Source organism: Canis lupus, chromosome 27 (genome assembly GCF_048164855.1).
Source record: "Canis lupus baileyi chromosome 27, mCanLup2.hap1, whole genome shotgun sequence".
Classification (NCBI taxonomy): domain Eukaryota; kingdom Metazoa; phylum Chordata; class Mammalia; order Carnivora; family Canidae; genus Canis; species Canis lupus.
Genome location: NC_132864.1, coordinates 43,599,364 through 43,614,583, shown reverse-complemented (window position 1 = coordinate 43,614,583; position 15,220 = coordinate 43,599,364). Strand labels below are relative to the sequence as shown.

The window sequence follows — 15,220 nt, the reverse complement described above, 5'->3', positions numbered from 1 at the left end:
GATCGAGTCCCACATCGGGATCCCTGCATGGAGCCTGCTTCTCCCTCTGCCTGTGTCTCTGCCTCTCTCTCTCTCTGTCTATCACGAATAAATAAATAAATATTTTAAAAATTTTTAAAAATTAAGAAAAAATAAACTGAAGAGGAAAAAAAAATAAAGAAAACAGACATATTTCCTGGACATGAAATACTAATTTTACTTGAATATAATTAAATAACAATCGAAATTCTTCAGCCACTAAAAATATTTCATTGAAATGTATTTGTCCCTTATATGATGCTTTTGAGGACTTTCCATGGGCAGAAATGTGGCCTTAATCTGTTAACTTTATGTGAAATTATGAATTATTTGGGGATTTGATCATTAATGTAGAGAAGACACAGAGGAGAATAAAGTAAGTATAATGCCTTAAGTATAAATCTTTTTCTGTTTTACTTATATATTTTATCAGCAATTTACTAAATATCTTTTTTTTTCTTGGTTTTCTGTCTACCTGTATGAAAGCACAGTTAACTTTTTATTTATTTATTTATTTATTTATTTATTTATTTATTTATTTTTATTTATTCATGAGAGACATAGAGAGAGAGGCAGAGACACAGGCAGAGGGAGAAGCAGGCTCCACGCAGGAAGCCCGATGAGGGACTCGATCCCAGGACCTCGGAATTACGCCCTGGGCCAAAGGCCGATGCTCAACCCCTGAGCCACCTAGGTTGGCTAGCCACTGTGGTTGCCCCACAGTTATCTCTTCTAACAACATACCATGGCAGATGCAGTAACTCACTGCAGTGATTAGTATTTTTTGTATATATATATATATATTTATGTTAAGTTTTAGGACAAAAAAAACAAGTTTTAGGACAGGAGACCAAAAATTTGATGAAACCTCTCTGGACTTTCTCTTCTTCATTTACGCTTTCTTTTCTTTTTTTTTTTTTTTTTTTCATTTACACTTTCTAAGGGCTCTGAACCCCTCCACTCTAAAGCATCTCTTCTAAAAATAAATAAATAAATAAATAAAATAAAATAAAAATAAAGCATCTCTTCTTTCTGAAATGACACCAGTTCAAGAGCGAATCCTCATATATAGTATGAACAGTGCCGCTCCAGGAGGACCCAATAACATACCACTTTTTAACTTTTGTGAAAACCCTTTCCTAGGCTGAACAGGACAATGGTCACCCGCTCCCTGCCTTCGCCAGTCTACATATCGAAATACTGGACGAGAACAACCAGAGCCCGTACTTCACGATGCCCAGTTACCAAGGCTATATCCTGGAATCTGCCCCAGTGGGAGCAACCATCTCCGACAGTCTAAATCTGACCACCCCGCTGAGAATCGTGGCTCTGGACAAGGATATAGAAGATGTAAGTTCACTATAAACCTTGCTCTTGTTTTGTTAACCGTCTACGTTGTATCTGTGCCAACATGAACTTGTGCAAAGACATGGTGACATGAGCTGTAGACTAGAGCACATAGTCCCCGTGAATAAGTCTTATATTTTTTTTCATTTTTTTTATTTGAATAAGTCTTATAAATGAGAATCTTAGTGGTGTAATTTCATTTTACTTTAAGAACACTAAAAGAAAAGTATGTTTGGATTCAGTGACCTTTTTTTTTTTTTTTTTTTTTGGTTTATAGATACTGGGTATAAGGAGGAAAATGAATGTTTCATTTAGAGTTTGCTAAACCCGCAGGGCATTTGCTTTTATTAATGTGAGTTAAAAAGTGTTTAGACAGTGGCCGATAGGGAATAATCGTGCCATTACACAATGGGTCTACTTCTCTGATGCTATGTTATTCGAGGAAAAACCCGCTTGGGGGCAGCTGAGCCTCTCACACTTCTGCGGATGCTCAGACTCTGTGCCCTGCACACACGGTTGCCCACCCGTGAGGGTGGGATGGACACCAGCTCCGTGAGTGGAAGTGGTCCAGGGTGGGTGGGTCAGAGCACTTTCCCCTCTTCACTCCCTCTGTGGCTGTGAAAGGAGGAAAGAACATCTCCAGCAGGCCAGTCAGAGCCCTTCCAGAGAAGGAGAAACAAGGAATTGGAGCCAGAAGGCTTGGGCATTGCATGTTAGAGCAGTGGGGATGATTCTAGAACCCCCGGAGCCAGGTTCTCTGGCATCATGGGGCAGGCCTGTCGCCTGTGGGTGGGAAGGGATCCCCCCAACACATGCAGAAAAGGGTCCCGTTGGGGTCCTGTTGCCCAGGTTACCAGATCCCCAGGCCTGTCCTCATCTCTAAAGAGGTGCCCTTGATTGACCCAGCACAGAAATTCCCCGCATCTCTTCCCTTTCAAGCCTCCTCTGAGTTTGATTTCTGTGTCTTGCAAAAGTCCGGCTGCAGCATCTCCTCCCTCTCCCCTGATGCTGTGGGATAAGACGTCTTGGGGGGTGGAAGGGCTCTGCACCCACGCTGTCCTCTGCGGGGAGCGCTGGACGGGACACGAGACTGAGAACCAGATCGTCACGTTCCTTTGACTTAATTAATCTAAGAGTGAGTCCTCACCTGTCAAATTGGGCAGCACCGCTCTTGAGTGTCCCCCAAATCTCATTACATGGAGCTTTGTCATCCCATCCGGTAAATTAAGAGGGAACTTTCAGACTTTTTTTTTCCCTCTTCCTGGAAAAGGTGTGTGACACTCTGCAGAGGCCGGGACAGCCCTGTGTGCACTGTCCTCTGTCCACATGCCTTGTGCCTCCGCTTGCTGTCTTCTCTCGTCCCACCCGCCCGGCCCTCCTTCGTCTCTCCTCTTCCATCTCATCACATTTTACACAGGGGCTGTCACTGAGTTCTGAGTACCCGCCGGATAATATAGTAACTGCTTTATCTTGCACCGATGCCCTTAAGTCTCACAGCAAACATTAAATAGGTGCAATTTCCCATATTGCAAAAGGGGAGACTGAGGCTGTTTTAAAGGCCTGTGATCCCAGAATTCATAAATGGTGGAGCTGGTCCTTGAGCCAAGGTCTATGGGAAACAAAGTCCTTGATTTTAAGCACCAGACTAGAAAGCCCCTAACTGTTTGCTATGGTCTGACGGTGATAAGGGCTGATGAATGCTACAGACTCTCTTCCAGAAAAATGCATGTCCATCCACAATTTCCCATCTCGGCTTAGGGGGCCAGGGGTCCCCTGAATTGTCTTCATTTACTGAATCCTCGCTAGAAAATTCAGAGCCACCTTAATAAGTTTTATAGAAGCTCAGCTACTGTATTTTATAGGCCTGGTGAAGTCCCATAAATTTTGGTGTGGATTATATTTCATTTTTTTAAATGAGAATGCATAATCATACTCTAAGCAGTGACTAGTCAGTTTGGAAAATCATAGCGGTTTGTGTCGTACCCTCTTGAACAGAGTGGTGAGCAAAGGCTAAATCCTGAAGAAGAAGTGCAGCTGTGGTTTCTCTGGAATTGCAAAATTTAGGTGTTTTTACTCCTTTGATGCATTTATATTATTATTATTATCATTATTTTGCTGATATATTTACATTACTATTATTATTATTATTATTATTATTACTTTGTTTGATGTATTTATATTAGTGAATGGTGGCATCCTAAAACCTATGCTTGTTTGTGTACATTCCAACTTTTCTGGATTGTCATCCACTTTAAAGACTTTAAGAATGGATTCTAGGAGACTTTGTAAAGGATGCTGGGACTTAGAGGGTGTCTCGGAGGCAGGTGGGGAGGGTTCCACCATTTGGGAAAACACTATCAGCATGGTGCTGTCAGAGTTGACTGTTCCAGTCAGCCCGTTAGATGCCCTGAGTGTTTCCAGGGTGGGCCAGCTTGCTGGGGTTCTTGGGAGTGTGTGCTTTGGAGTCTGACACCCCCAGTTTGACTCTAGGCCCTACTGTGCTGTAGTTGTATGACACCGATGGGCTCGTCTTCACCAGTTGCCCCTTTTGCTCAATCACCTATGATCCAAAAAGCTATACGAGAGCACAGGTTGCCTCCTTGGCCTCCTCCTTCTCTTGGGGCTGGGAGATGGGCAGAGTGGGGACCCCATGCACGTGACAGTGGCGCCCTTCACACGTCTCACACAAAACTCACTTCAATGAACAAGGTGTATGTGGCATTGGTTTCTTACTGAGGCCCATCCTCTTCCTAATTTTAGCTACAGTGAGTGCCATGAAGTGTCTAGAAAGGAACAGGATCTCGAATCTCCTACTGATAAATGATTCTAAATAACAGATACAGCTTCTATGTATCCATACTGTAAACGAGTCCACAAAAATTTTTAAAAAGATTTTTTTTTTTATTTATTCATGAGAGACACAGAGAGGGAGGCAGAGACACAGGCAGGGGGAGAAGCAGGCTCCCTGTGGGGAGCCCGATGTGGGCCTCGATGCTGGGACCCTGGGATCACGCCCTGAGCCAAAGGCAGATGCTCAACCACTGAGCCACCCCGGTGCCCCAAGTCCACAGAATATTAAACATAGCTCAATCGAACTTGACAGATGATGTGGAATGTTCCCATAAAACCCACTTCCCAGGAATGGACATAAGACCTCTTTGTACCATTCAATCTTGAAACCTAGGAGTTGATGATTTCCGTGTGCTGGTGATAGCCGACGTCCTTCTCATCCTTCCTGCTTTGTCCTCTGAGTATTCCCCGACTCTCTCTTTTTCTCTTTACTAGCTGTACCCTATTCGTCCCCCACTAGAATTGCCTCTTCATGTCCTTTCCCTCATATATTTTTCTTACTCGAGCCCCATTCTCACCCAGCCACTAGCAGTGATCTGTGCAAGGCTCATGGGGTCTGCCTCCCACATCTGCCTAACATGCCTGTGTGACTTCACTGTCCCTGCAGGAGAGCATGACTGGCTGTCGCTCGATGCCCGACCATTCCTACCACCTCATTTCCTGAAACTCCTCACCTCACTGTAACCTTCAGCAACTACTTGTATCACAACGACTTGTATAGCAACCACTTTTAGCCTCCTGAGTATGCATTGCTCTACTGCTCTGCTCACGTTACCGTAGGGGCCTTGGTCCCTCTTTGAACCCAGATGGAGGATAGAGCCAAGAGCTCATCGCTTTTGCATCCTGAGGATCTAACTCGGTTCCCAGAACTTTGTAGGTTCTAGTGATTATTTAATGAGCTCATGCACTCACGCATGAGTAAAGGAATGAGTTTATCGAACATATGCATCAAAATTTCCAGTGATATTGATTAAACTGTATCACAATATGGCCCATTCCATCATTCAACAATTAATTCCTAGAAAGTTCTTCATCACACCGGGTTGAAACTAACCTTGCAACTCACCCGGTGTTCCTTACAACTTCCATTTGCCAGCATGCAGAATAAATTAGTAGAAGAGTCATTAATATGTTTCAAGATGTATTGATGTCCTTCTGAATCATCTCTTTTCCAGGCCAAGTACTGTTTATTTTTAAAAGGTAAAATATGTTCATTGCTGGGTTATTTAAAGATCTCTATTAACAAAAGAAACTCCAAGGCCCTGTTCACAGGCAAGAATTTTACTACATGGTCAATTCTTGCTGTTTCGAGTGTCAGGATTAGTGAGATTAATCAGCATAGGGATAAAGGATTTAAGAAAAAAGGCAGAGACATGTCACCACATAAAGGTCCTATAACAGAAATAGAGGTTCAGTGTCGGGTGTGAAAAGAGAGGTCAGCACCGCAGGAGTCAGTTTCTTGAGTTGCTTCAAAATAGCTATGCCACCGGGCACATGCCAAGAAGAGAACAGATTGGGATTATTTGCCCAAAACTTTAGTTGTGTTGCTTCCTTCAATTCAGTGGAAAGTAAGACAAAGCTTTAAAACACAGTGGCAGGGATTGGGGAGTTGTGGTGTTATTAATGGTGTAGATTTTGAGTCAGAAAGAATCTTAAGGGTCACAGTAAAAAAAAAAAAAAAAGTAAAAAATATCTGTGTTAGTCTTTCTTTTCTATAGTTATATAAACATCAACATATAGATACATATAGTGACACCTGGGTGGCTCAGTGGTTGAGTGTTTGCCTTCGGCTCAGGTCATGGTCCTGGGGTCCGGGATCAAGTCCCAGATCAGGCTCGCAGCATGGAGCCTACTTCTCCCTCTGCTTATGTATCTGTCTCTCATGAACAAACAAATACAATCTTAAAAAAAACCATGTAGATACATATATTATACATAGAGATATAAGTGAATCCCATTTTTGTGTATTTTTTCAATACTTTTAGCTCATACTCTCAAAATATCTCAGAAGATCTATAGAGCAAGATATGCCCAAGGTTTTCAAGAGGATATCTGAATCCCCCAGGCTTTCAGTAGCAAAACTACTAAAAGTTGATTCTGGAATTCTGGTTATAAATAATAAATAAATAAATAAATAAATAAATAAATAAATAAATAGTACTCAACAGAGGTTACCCACTTGGCTTGTAGAAAGGCAGTGAGTCACTTATAATTCCCGCTGGGTTCCCATCCCTGCATAAAGTGCTCATGTTTTGGAGATAAGGTATCCTTGAGTCTAATAAACAATATATTCTTAAAGATAATCTGTGCTTATACGCCTTATAGATATTGTCATGCTATTGTATGCATATAATGTCGGAATATGAAGACAAAAATACACCTTGAGAAAGTTACTAATTTACACATACTGGAAAATTCTGTTGTTGTTCCTTGTTTGTTTCTTACTAGTGTATACCTGTTCACCATATGTATGTTTGTGGTCATTTAAGCTTACTTTTTTTCTTTTTTGTCTTAATGTTAAATTTGCATATAGGTTCCACCGGGTGGAGTTCCTGTAGGTATAGGTGTTTATTTTCTGTTTGCTCTTTTGTGCATTGCTGTGGTTCATTTCCTAGCGCTTTTTCTTGTCTACATTTACTTCGTTATCACTTATAAAGACAAGTACAAATACTTTAAATCCATGATGCGTGTGGATGTAATTTACATTTATGTTCCTCGTATTATTGGTTAGAGTAGAAAGAATTGTGTGGAATCCAAAATGCATGCGAACTTTAACTAAGATCATTCCATTGTTAAGTGTTTTTTCAGTCTATGACAGACGTTAATAATTCATCACTATAGTCTGTCTAAAAGATTCTAAGTGTGAAACTGAACCTTTCTGAACAAGGTTGTCTGAAGACAACCACTGCTAACCAATTCAAATTGACAGATGAGATTAATTTTTTGTCACTTCTTGTTACACTTTATGTGTATATGCATAGCTATGCTTACGTATCTATGTGCACATATACACACATTTCTGTGTTATATGCATATATATACGAGGATGCATGTAAACTTATGTGTGTGATACAATATTTTGATTCCGGGTGAAAACCCGAAATTGGCTTTATTTTTATTTTTATTTATTTATTTTTTCCAAAATTGGCTTTAAATCCAATTGATTGTTATATGTGAATGGATTTCTTCTATATGTTGGGATTTTTTGATTTTTGATTTTACATTCACGTTTGTTTATGTTTGCATTTGCATATGCGTTTACTTTTGCCTTTACTTTTTTTCTGTGCTATGAGTGAATATCAGAGTTTATTTTACCTACCCTGAAAATAAGATGCAAATTAAGGAAATGAGGTACTCATGGTATGTACTGAATGTATACCTTAGATAAAAATAACATTACCACTTGTCAAATGGAAGAAGAACATTTATTATTCAGCCTTCCATGTATGTACTGATTTTTAAAAAAAAGCAATGTTTTTAAACAAATTTATAGACATAAGGACAACATAAAATCTACTATCTCTGTCAGAATAGTAAGCCAGAGATGTATTTATCCATTTACACTCATAACATGCCACACCTGAAACTAAAATAAATAGTAACTAATAAAATAACACCTGAGAAATAAATCCAAGGTATTAAGCCTCGAGTAATAACTGGCTGAGTATTTCCAAATCTGCATCCTTAAATGCTTGTCCTCAGAGAAATATCCAGATATTCACCAATGGCATCTACATATCCAATATATAGATTTTAAAAAGATACTTCATGTAGTGTTCATAATAGTCACAAGTTAAAATTGAATCAGATTAACTAAGCAGGGTGGATTAGAATGGGCTGTAAAATGCTATGGATAATCGTAGCATTATGTATTATGTTGTATTTTTACAAAAAATCATCTGCATGTCTGGAAAGTGCTATTTTAGACTCTAGCTAATAGTTACAACAAGACTTGAAGTGGAGACAGTTAGGTTATTGAAAGGTATTTAATATTTCTGTCTCTTTCTGAAGTCCTGGTATGTATGTCATCTTCAAATGGGAAGCATTTGGCAGTGAAAATCTTGTGGCTTTGATAAACTGGGGAAACCAACAGTGTTGTTTGTGATACAACCGTATTGTACAGGATCACGTATGCACATGCTGGTTCACAACTCAACATTCATTGCAGTCTTACTCCTGACATTAAATAAAAAATGCCTACAACACGTGGTGAGCATACGGATGAATAGACCTAACACATTTACTAACAAAGGTTACAGTTGAAAGGAAGAAAGGAAATTGAGAGACTATGAGTTATGAAGAAAGTAGAGAATGACCAAAGGTCTTGAATAAAGGGAAAGAAGTCAATATTTGATATACAAAGTCACATAACTGATCTTGCTTATCTTGGATTACTGGTTGTGCGAAGATTTGAGTAAAGGAAGCTTCTCTTTGGCACCACTGTTGGTACATTCAGAGAATAGGAAAAATATATGAATTTAACAGACTCATGATTTTACCTTTGTTGGTAAAGTCAAAGATAAACACTAATAAATGAAAAACACTCACACTTAGCTTTTTTTTTTTATTGTTGTTAATTGAAGCTGCATTCTCACTTTTTTGATCATTTAAAAGTGATCATTGGATTTTATTGCAATTGACTTTAAAGTACACAGTGAGAAGAAACCTCAAAATGTGTTTCATCATATATTGAATTATTTGCATTTAATCTACTTTTTAAAATAAATAATTTAACTTTTTATTAACTAATATACTTAATTATCAAAGCACCCCACCACCTAGCCATGCTGAGAAATTGGGGTCACGACATTGACATGGAGTCTGAGGTTCCTATTTGAAAGTATCCATGTAAAGCCTCTGCCTTTTCACAACTCTTAACGACTTTGATTATTTTATAATAAAGAGACCAATGGAAATTATTATATATAGTATTAATTTTATTGTTCCAGGATCAATAGGTGGCACATACTGGACTTACATCATAATTAAGGACATAGGGATCCCTGGGTGGCGCAGCGGTTTGGCGCCTGCCTTTGCCCCAGGGTGTGATCCTGGACACCCGGGATCGAATCCCACATCGGGCTCCCGGTGCATGGAGCCTGCTTCTCCCTCTGCCTGTGTCTCTGCCTCTCTCTCTCTCTGTATCTGTCATAAATAAATAAAATATTAAAAAAATAATAATAATAATTATGGACATAGAAGCTACAATAACATAGCTAAGTGCCTATCTCCTAATGAGATATTGCAAATCCAGAACTTGTGTTCAGTTCAAATGAAACCATTCATCCCAAAGTTACTTGAAATATACACATATTGAGTCTTCAAAAAATGTAGAGAATAGAGTATCCGTGGATCAAATCATGCCCACCTTTTAATATAGTAGGACACAGTTCAACTTTCTCATTTTCACATGGAAATTGTTTAAATGTGGGTTCTAAGTTTTTTAAATCAAATTAACGTGTCTTTATCCCTTAACAACAGACTCTATACTCTGCTCTCAGCCCCTGATTTCAGAAAAGTAATCTATAAGAAATTACATTGCACACTAACCTAAGCATGATATATATATATATATATATATATATATATATATATATATATATATATTTTCATTTGAGTTTCATGGACATGCACTGTGACATGAGTTTCAGGTGTGTGATGTAGTGATTCGCCTTCTCTGAACGTTATGCTGCACTCAGCACATGAGTAGCTATCATCTGTACTGGTATCTCCATCCCTCTTAATGCACAGTTTGATAGTTGCCAAAATTGAAAGACACACCTCACCTCCCTGTGTCATGTCTGCTGCTGTTGTTTTCATAAAGCCTCATCTGTAGTTCTCTCACTCCAGCTCTTTTCTTTGCCTACCTGCCTTCTTACCCCACCACCAGACACCAGCCCATGCCTCCCCACTTATGTCCTTGTTCTTTCTCTAAAATGCAGAGATAAATGTCTCCTCTTTCAGTCAGACTGGGAAGGGTTTCCAGTGCTTTGTCAATCATCTCTGTTTTGAACTTTTGCAATCATTTCTTCTTTATGCCTGTGTCATTTTTCTGAACTCTTATCAGACACAATGCAGCCAATTCATGTATCTTCAATCTAATCATCTGAAATTTTTAAATTAAAATAAACATTATGTTTCCCTTTGGAGAGTCTTTACAGCATTAAAAATAAGAAGAAGCAAGCATGATATTTATAGGCAATGAATTATACATAACCAATTTTATTTCTATTTTACATTAAATGTGAGAACAGAATAGTGATATGCATATGTGAAGTTTATTACTACAAATGAAGTAGTTGAACAATCCTACAGCTAAAATTTTGGGCTCTAATGTTCTTTTCTTGCATTTGTTTCTTATTACTGAAGAATATTGATTCTTGAATAGTGATATTAAATAAGCAAAAATAATATGTTCGATTGGATTGCTATCTATTCTTTCCCTTTTATTCACAATTAATGAATGAATTTCTGGAGAATATTGATATTAAATAAGCAAGAAGAATATGTTCAGTTGGATTGCTATCTATTCTTTTCCTTTTATTCACATTAATTATACTTGTACTTATTCCACTATGATGTTTTCCACAAAAGGAGTCATCGTCTTTGCATAATTTAGTTCAGAGATGAGTACATGTCTAGTGAAACCTATCTTGTCTTTGGAAATTCTAATTACAGTCATGTATAGTTTTGTTATAGATTTACAAAATTAATTTCCAGTTAATGAACTAATATCCGCATTATTTATTCAACATTTTAAATAATAATGACATTTTTTTTCAAAGACAAAAGACCCAGAGCTTCACCTTTTTCTGAATGATTATACATCAGTCTTCACCGTCACGCAGACTGGCATCACTCGCTACCTCACCTTACTTCAGCCAGTGGACAGGGAAGAACAGCAAACATACACTTTTTCGGTAAAAAGATTTCATATTTATGTGCGTGTGTGTGTGTGTGTGTGTGTGTAATAGAAGGAGTTACCTGTTTAAGCTGAAGACGTCAATGATCTAAGAGGAAAAATGCGATATTTTCAAGTGATTGAGAATTGAGAATCTCAATGATAAAATTCTTCACATGTATTTTTCCTTCTTTTGTTTTATAAGTTTCTGTAGCTGTGTTATTCCAGAAGAAAGACCATTTTCAAGATGGAAACAGGAAAATGAGAGTTTCATTTTTCACCATCCACTTGTAATTAACTTAAATTGAGATATTACCAAATAGAATCCATAAGTAAAGAATTATTTCCTCTTATCTTATTTAATATGTTTTGTTTTGTTATTCCATTTTCAATTTTGTCCTTGAGTTAGGCGAGGAGTTCTCCACTTCTCTGCACCCAACCCACAACACTTGGTAATGTCTGCAGATATTTTGGCCATCACTACTGTGAGGGGCTGCTATTGGCATCTGAGAGGTATACATCAAGGATGATGCTATCCATCTTATAATACACAGGATGCCCCCCAAACAAACAATCATCTGATGGAGAGATCCTAGTTTAGGTTAATCAAGAAAAAAAAAAAAAGGGTGAGGAGAGATTATTAAACCTGTGATTGTAAATAATTATCATAAAATAAAAAAATCTATCATCTATATCTATCTATCTATCTATCTATCTATCTATCTATCTATCTATCTCTATGAATGACTCTTTAGGTTGAGAGGTGAATACAGATAAAAAGAAGGTTTTGTTATCCAAATTTCTGAACTAGATTTTATTCAGATATAAGAGAAAAATGAACTATTGGGAACACACAGATTGTGGGACATAGGATTTCTTTCTGAAGAACCTAACAGAGCAGGGCCAGAGCTTCCAGAAACCCTACGTGACAATTAAAACAGATACAGAGTGGATTTCAGAAGTCATTCAGAACAGAGATGGTGGTGTTATAGCATTCATTGATATGGTTGGTCAAGCCTTCCTAAAATGTTAATGATGTAATTAAGGCATCACTATCAGCTAACGGCAATAAATCCTTTAAAAATTGTCATTTAAAAAAAAATGTCATTTTGTGTACCAGAAAAATACATTACACCTGTAAGGCACCAACTTTCTTGAGTGATACAAGCATGTTGGCTATAGAAGCATCTATGGCATCATATGCAAAATATGGAAAAGTGAAGAATATTTTCCTATTAACTTTAAAAAATTAAATAGTAGTTAACTCCTAAGAATCAGCAATGTTACCAGCCCATTCCAAGCCTATAAGACATTTTTATATATCTGTTTATTTAAAATGTGCTTAGAATTGAATTCATTAAAAATAAACCAGAATCCTCTGCAATTGCTTCTCAACACGTTAAAATACTTTGCTTATATGTACTGTTGTAGGTTTATCTCCTTATCAACAAAACATTTTGGAACCCATTCCAACTGAAATTATATATAAGAAGTGTCTTAAATCATAAGACTGAATTCTGCACTGCTTGTATTTGCATGACTTCTCGATTACATGTATTTTTCTATCCTCAAAGATAACAGCATTTGATGGTGTGCAAGAGAGCGAGCCAGTTATCGTCAATATTCGAGTGATGGATGCAAATGATAACACTCCAACCTTCCCTGAAATATCCTACGATGTCTATGTTTATACCGACATGAGCCCTGGCGACAGTGTCATACAGGTAACCCCCCTGTGTGTGATGAGGATATGCGCAAAGCAGTTACTTCCATGGGCATTTTACAGCACATAGGTCAAGCAAATGCTAAAGAAATGAAAATGAACTTCAAACTCTTGAGATGGCATAATTTAGCTTAGAAAGCTCTAGCTTGATGTCAACTTTTCAAATTAAAATGCATTTATATGCACTTGAAAGTAGAATTAACTCATCATTAGATGTCAACATAGCTACTTGACCAGTCAATACTTGATTTTTTAAGATTTAATATATCCAATATATGCCATTAATTAATATAATAATATATTTAACCTACTGAAGTTTCAGGTATTAGACATATAGTTTAAAACTTCAAATTATCAAAAAAATAAAATAAAACTTCAAATTATCTTGAACATCTGTAAATAGGGATTAAATTTCCCTTGCTGATAAAGATAGAAGACTCCCTTAATAAATTGATGGATAAACCTGTTAGCGGTTATTGGGACAAAAACAGATCGTTTCAACAACGAAAATTAGAATGACAGAATAAATAGTGTCTTTGAAAACACAGAAATCAGCCAAAATCTTTCTCCTTGATTTGTCTTATTTTTAATATTCACTGTGTATTTAGTATATTTACATTAGTACATTATCTTAAAAATGTTTTTTTAAATGTATTTTGAGTATAAGTCATACAGAAGTCATAATATTCTTCCTTGAGGGTTTTTTTAGAAATCTGGAGAATAGTTGAGTCTAGTCCTTTCCAAACTGGCTGTACTTCAGAATTATCTAAGGAGCTGTTTAGAAATGCAATTAAAAAAAAAAAAAAAAGAAATGTAATCAAGTTATCAAGTTTTCACTTCAGCTTTCCTGGATTGGAAGCTCTACAAGTGATATGTAGGTTATTGACAGAAAAACAAACCCCAAGAGTTTCAGTTGTCCAGTCATATAGAGACCACTGGCGTAGATTATCCTCTACATCTGTGAGTCAGACTCAATAATTTTAAGTTACTTTCAGGCTAGGAAAGCTATGAGTCTCTATGCCTTTAGAATATTTGAATAGCTCCAAATTATTACTAAGTTATATGCCATATATTATTTAATAATTGCATTATATCATCAGATAGGATTTTAAAAAAGGTTATCCAAAGACCGGAAATTTGCCTGTACGTACTTGCATGCGTGAACACTGTCAGCCATATGGGGTAGTGGGGGAAAAGCCACGCTACGTTTCACTCCTACTTTGCTTGTGGCATGTCTCACACCAATGGAATCCACCCTTTCAACCACTTGTCTTGAGGGCAGAACTCTAATTAGTTTATTTCTGCATCCACAGCATCCGTACCTACGGTGCCTAGCATATAGTACATACTCAATATAGTAGAGGCTTAATAAATGTTTATTCGAGGATGACAGGGGGTGACAGGGGGTGACTCACAGACAAGCAGATATAAATGAACAAGAAGGCATAACCCTATTGGACTTTATTTCTGGTCAATTGGTCGACCTAGAGAGCTACATTTATCTTTACCGAGGCACTTACTACATAGGCAGCAAAATTACAGTTTATACAGATAAAGGAATGACAATCCTTGTCATGTTCTTATTTAATTAGACCTGATTCTCATCTCTGTAATAACATAATTGAAAATAAAGGTATGTTTATGTATTTATACACACACACACACACACGTACACACAAACAGCCAGCAGGGAACTAGAAAGTGTAACTAAGAAAACGATAGCAATTATATGGTGGAACCGTACCTCAAAAAATGTTTGCCTTGGGGGATCAAAAGCTTATTTCTGGCATTTTCAGCCTGCAAAAGTTAATTTCCCTTATGTATTTCTTTGTAAAATAATCTCCCCTTGCCTTTAAAGATTCATAGTTTATATCTCTCCCTGAACCATGCAGATTATGAAGATAGAGTGCTGTTTGCATCTATATGGCTCTATTTTTAAAAATTATTTAAGCACCAAGAAATGGAGCCTTATAATTAGTATTTCAAATGTTTTTCCCACTATGTGGTTACAGAGTGATGTGCCTATAAAATACCCTCCAAGGGCCTAGAAATAAAAAGAGATAGATTTCCCATTGAGAGAAAAGTTGGTCAACAAAGCAAAATGATTTAGAACTGTGACCAGCACCTGCCTTGTAAGAGCCACGAAATAAGTTCGGAGTTGCCTCCACCCCAGCCCTCACCAGCCCTGCCTTTCCCCACAGACCCCAAGATCACCTAGCTTACTTTGGTTAGTATTCTTATGTCAAAAATAGTAAGAATATTAGAAGCCAAAGCGACAGGAAGCACTCTCCAGCAGAGAGTGCCTCAGATAACTGATTTTAAGGATATTTTATTTCTTTAAAGATTCATTTATTTATTTATTTATTCACGAGAGACACAGA

The 15,220-nt window shown here is 37.4% G+C and overlaps 1 protein-coding gene across 1 annotated transcript in view; it reads left to right on the top strand.

Annotated features, from left to right (window-relative positions):
- Positions 1-15,220, top strand: part of PCDH15 (protocadherin related 15) — an 876,905-nt gene that overhangs the window by 532,377 nt on the left and 329,308 nt on the right. Inside the window, exons 11-13 of the mRNA XM_072803740.1 lie at positions 1,162-1,368; positions 11,001-11,135; positions 12,691-12,840. Of these exons, the coding sequence (XP_072659841.1) occupies positions 1,162-1,368; positions 11,001-11,135; positions 12,691-12,840 (492 nt within the window). The remainder of the gene's footprint in view (positions 1-1,161; positions 1,369-11,000; positions 11,136-12,690; positions 12,841-15,220) is intronic.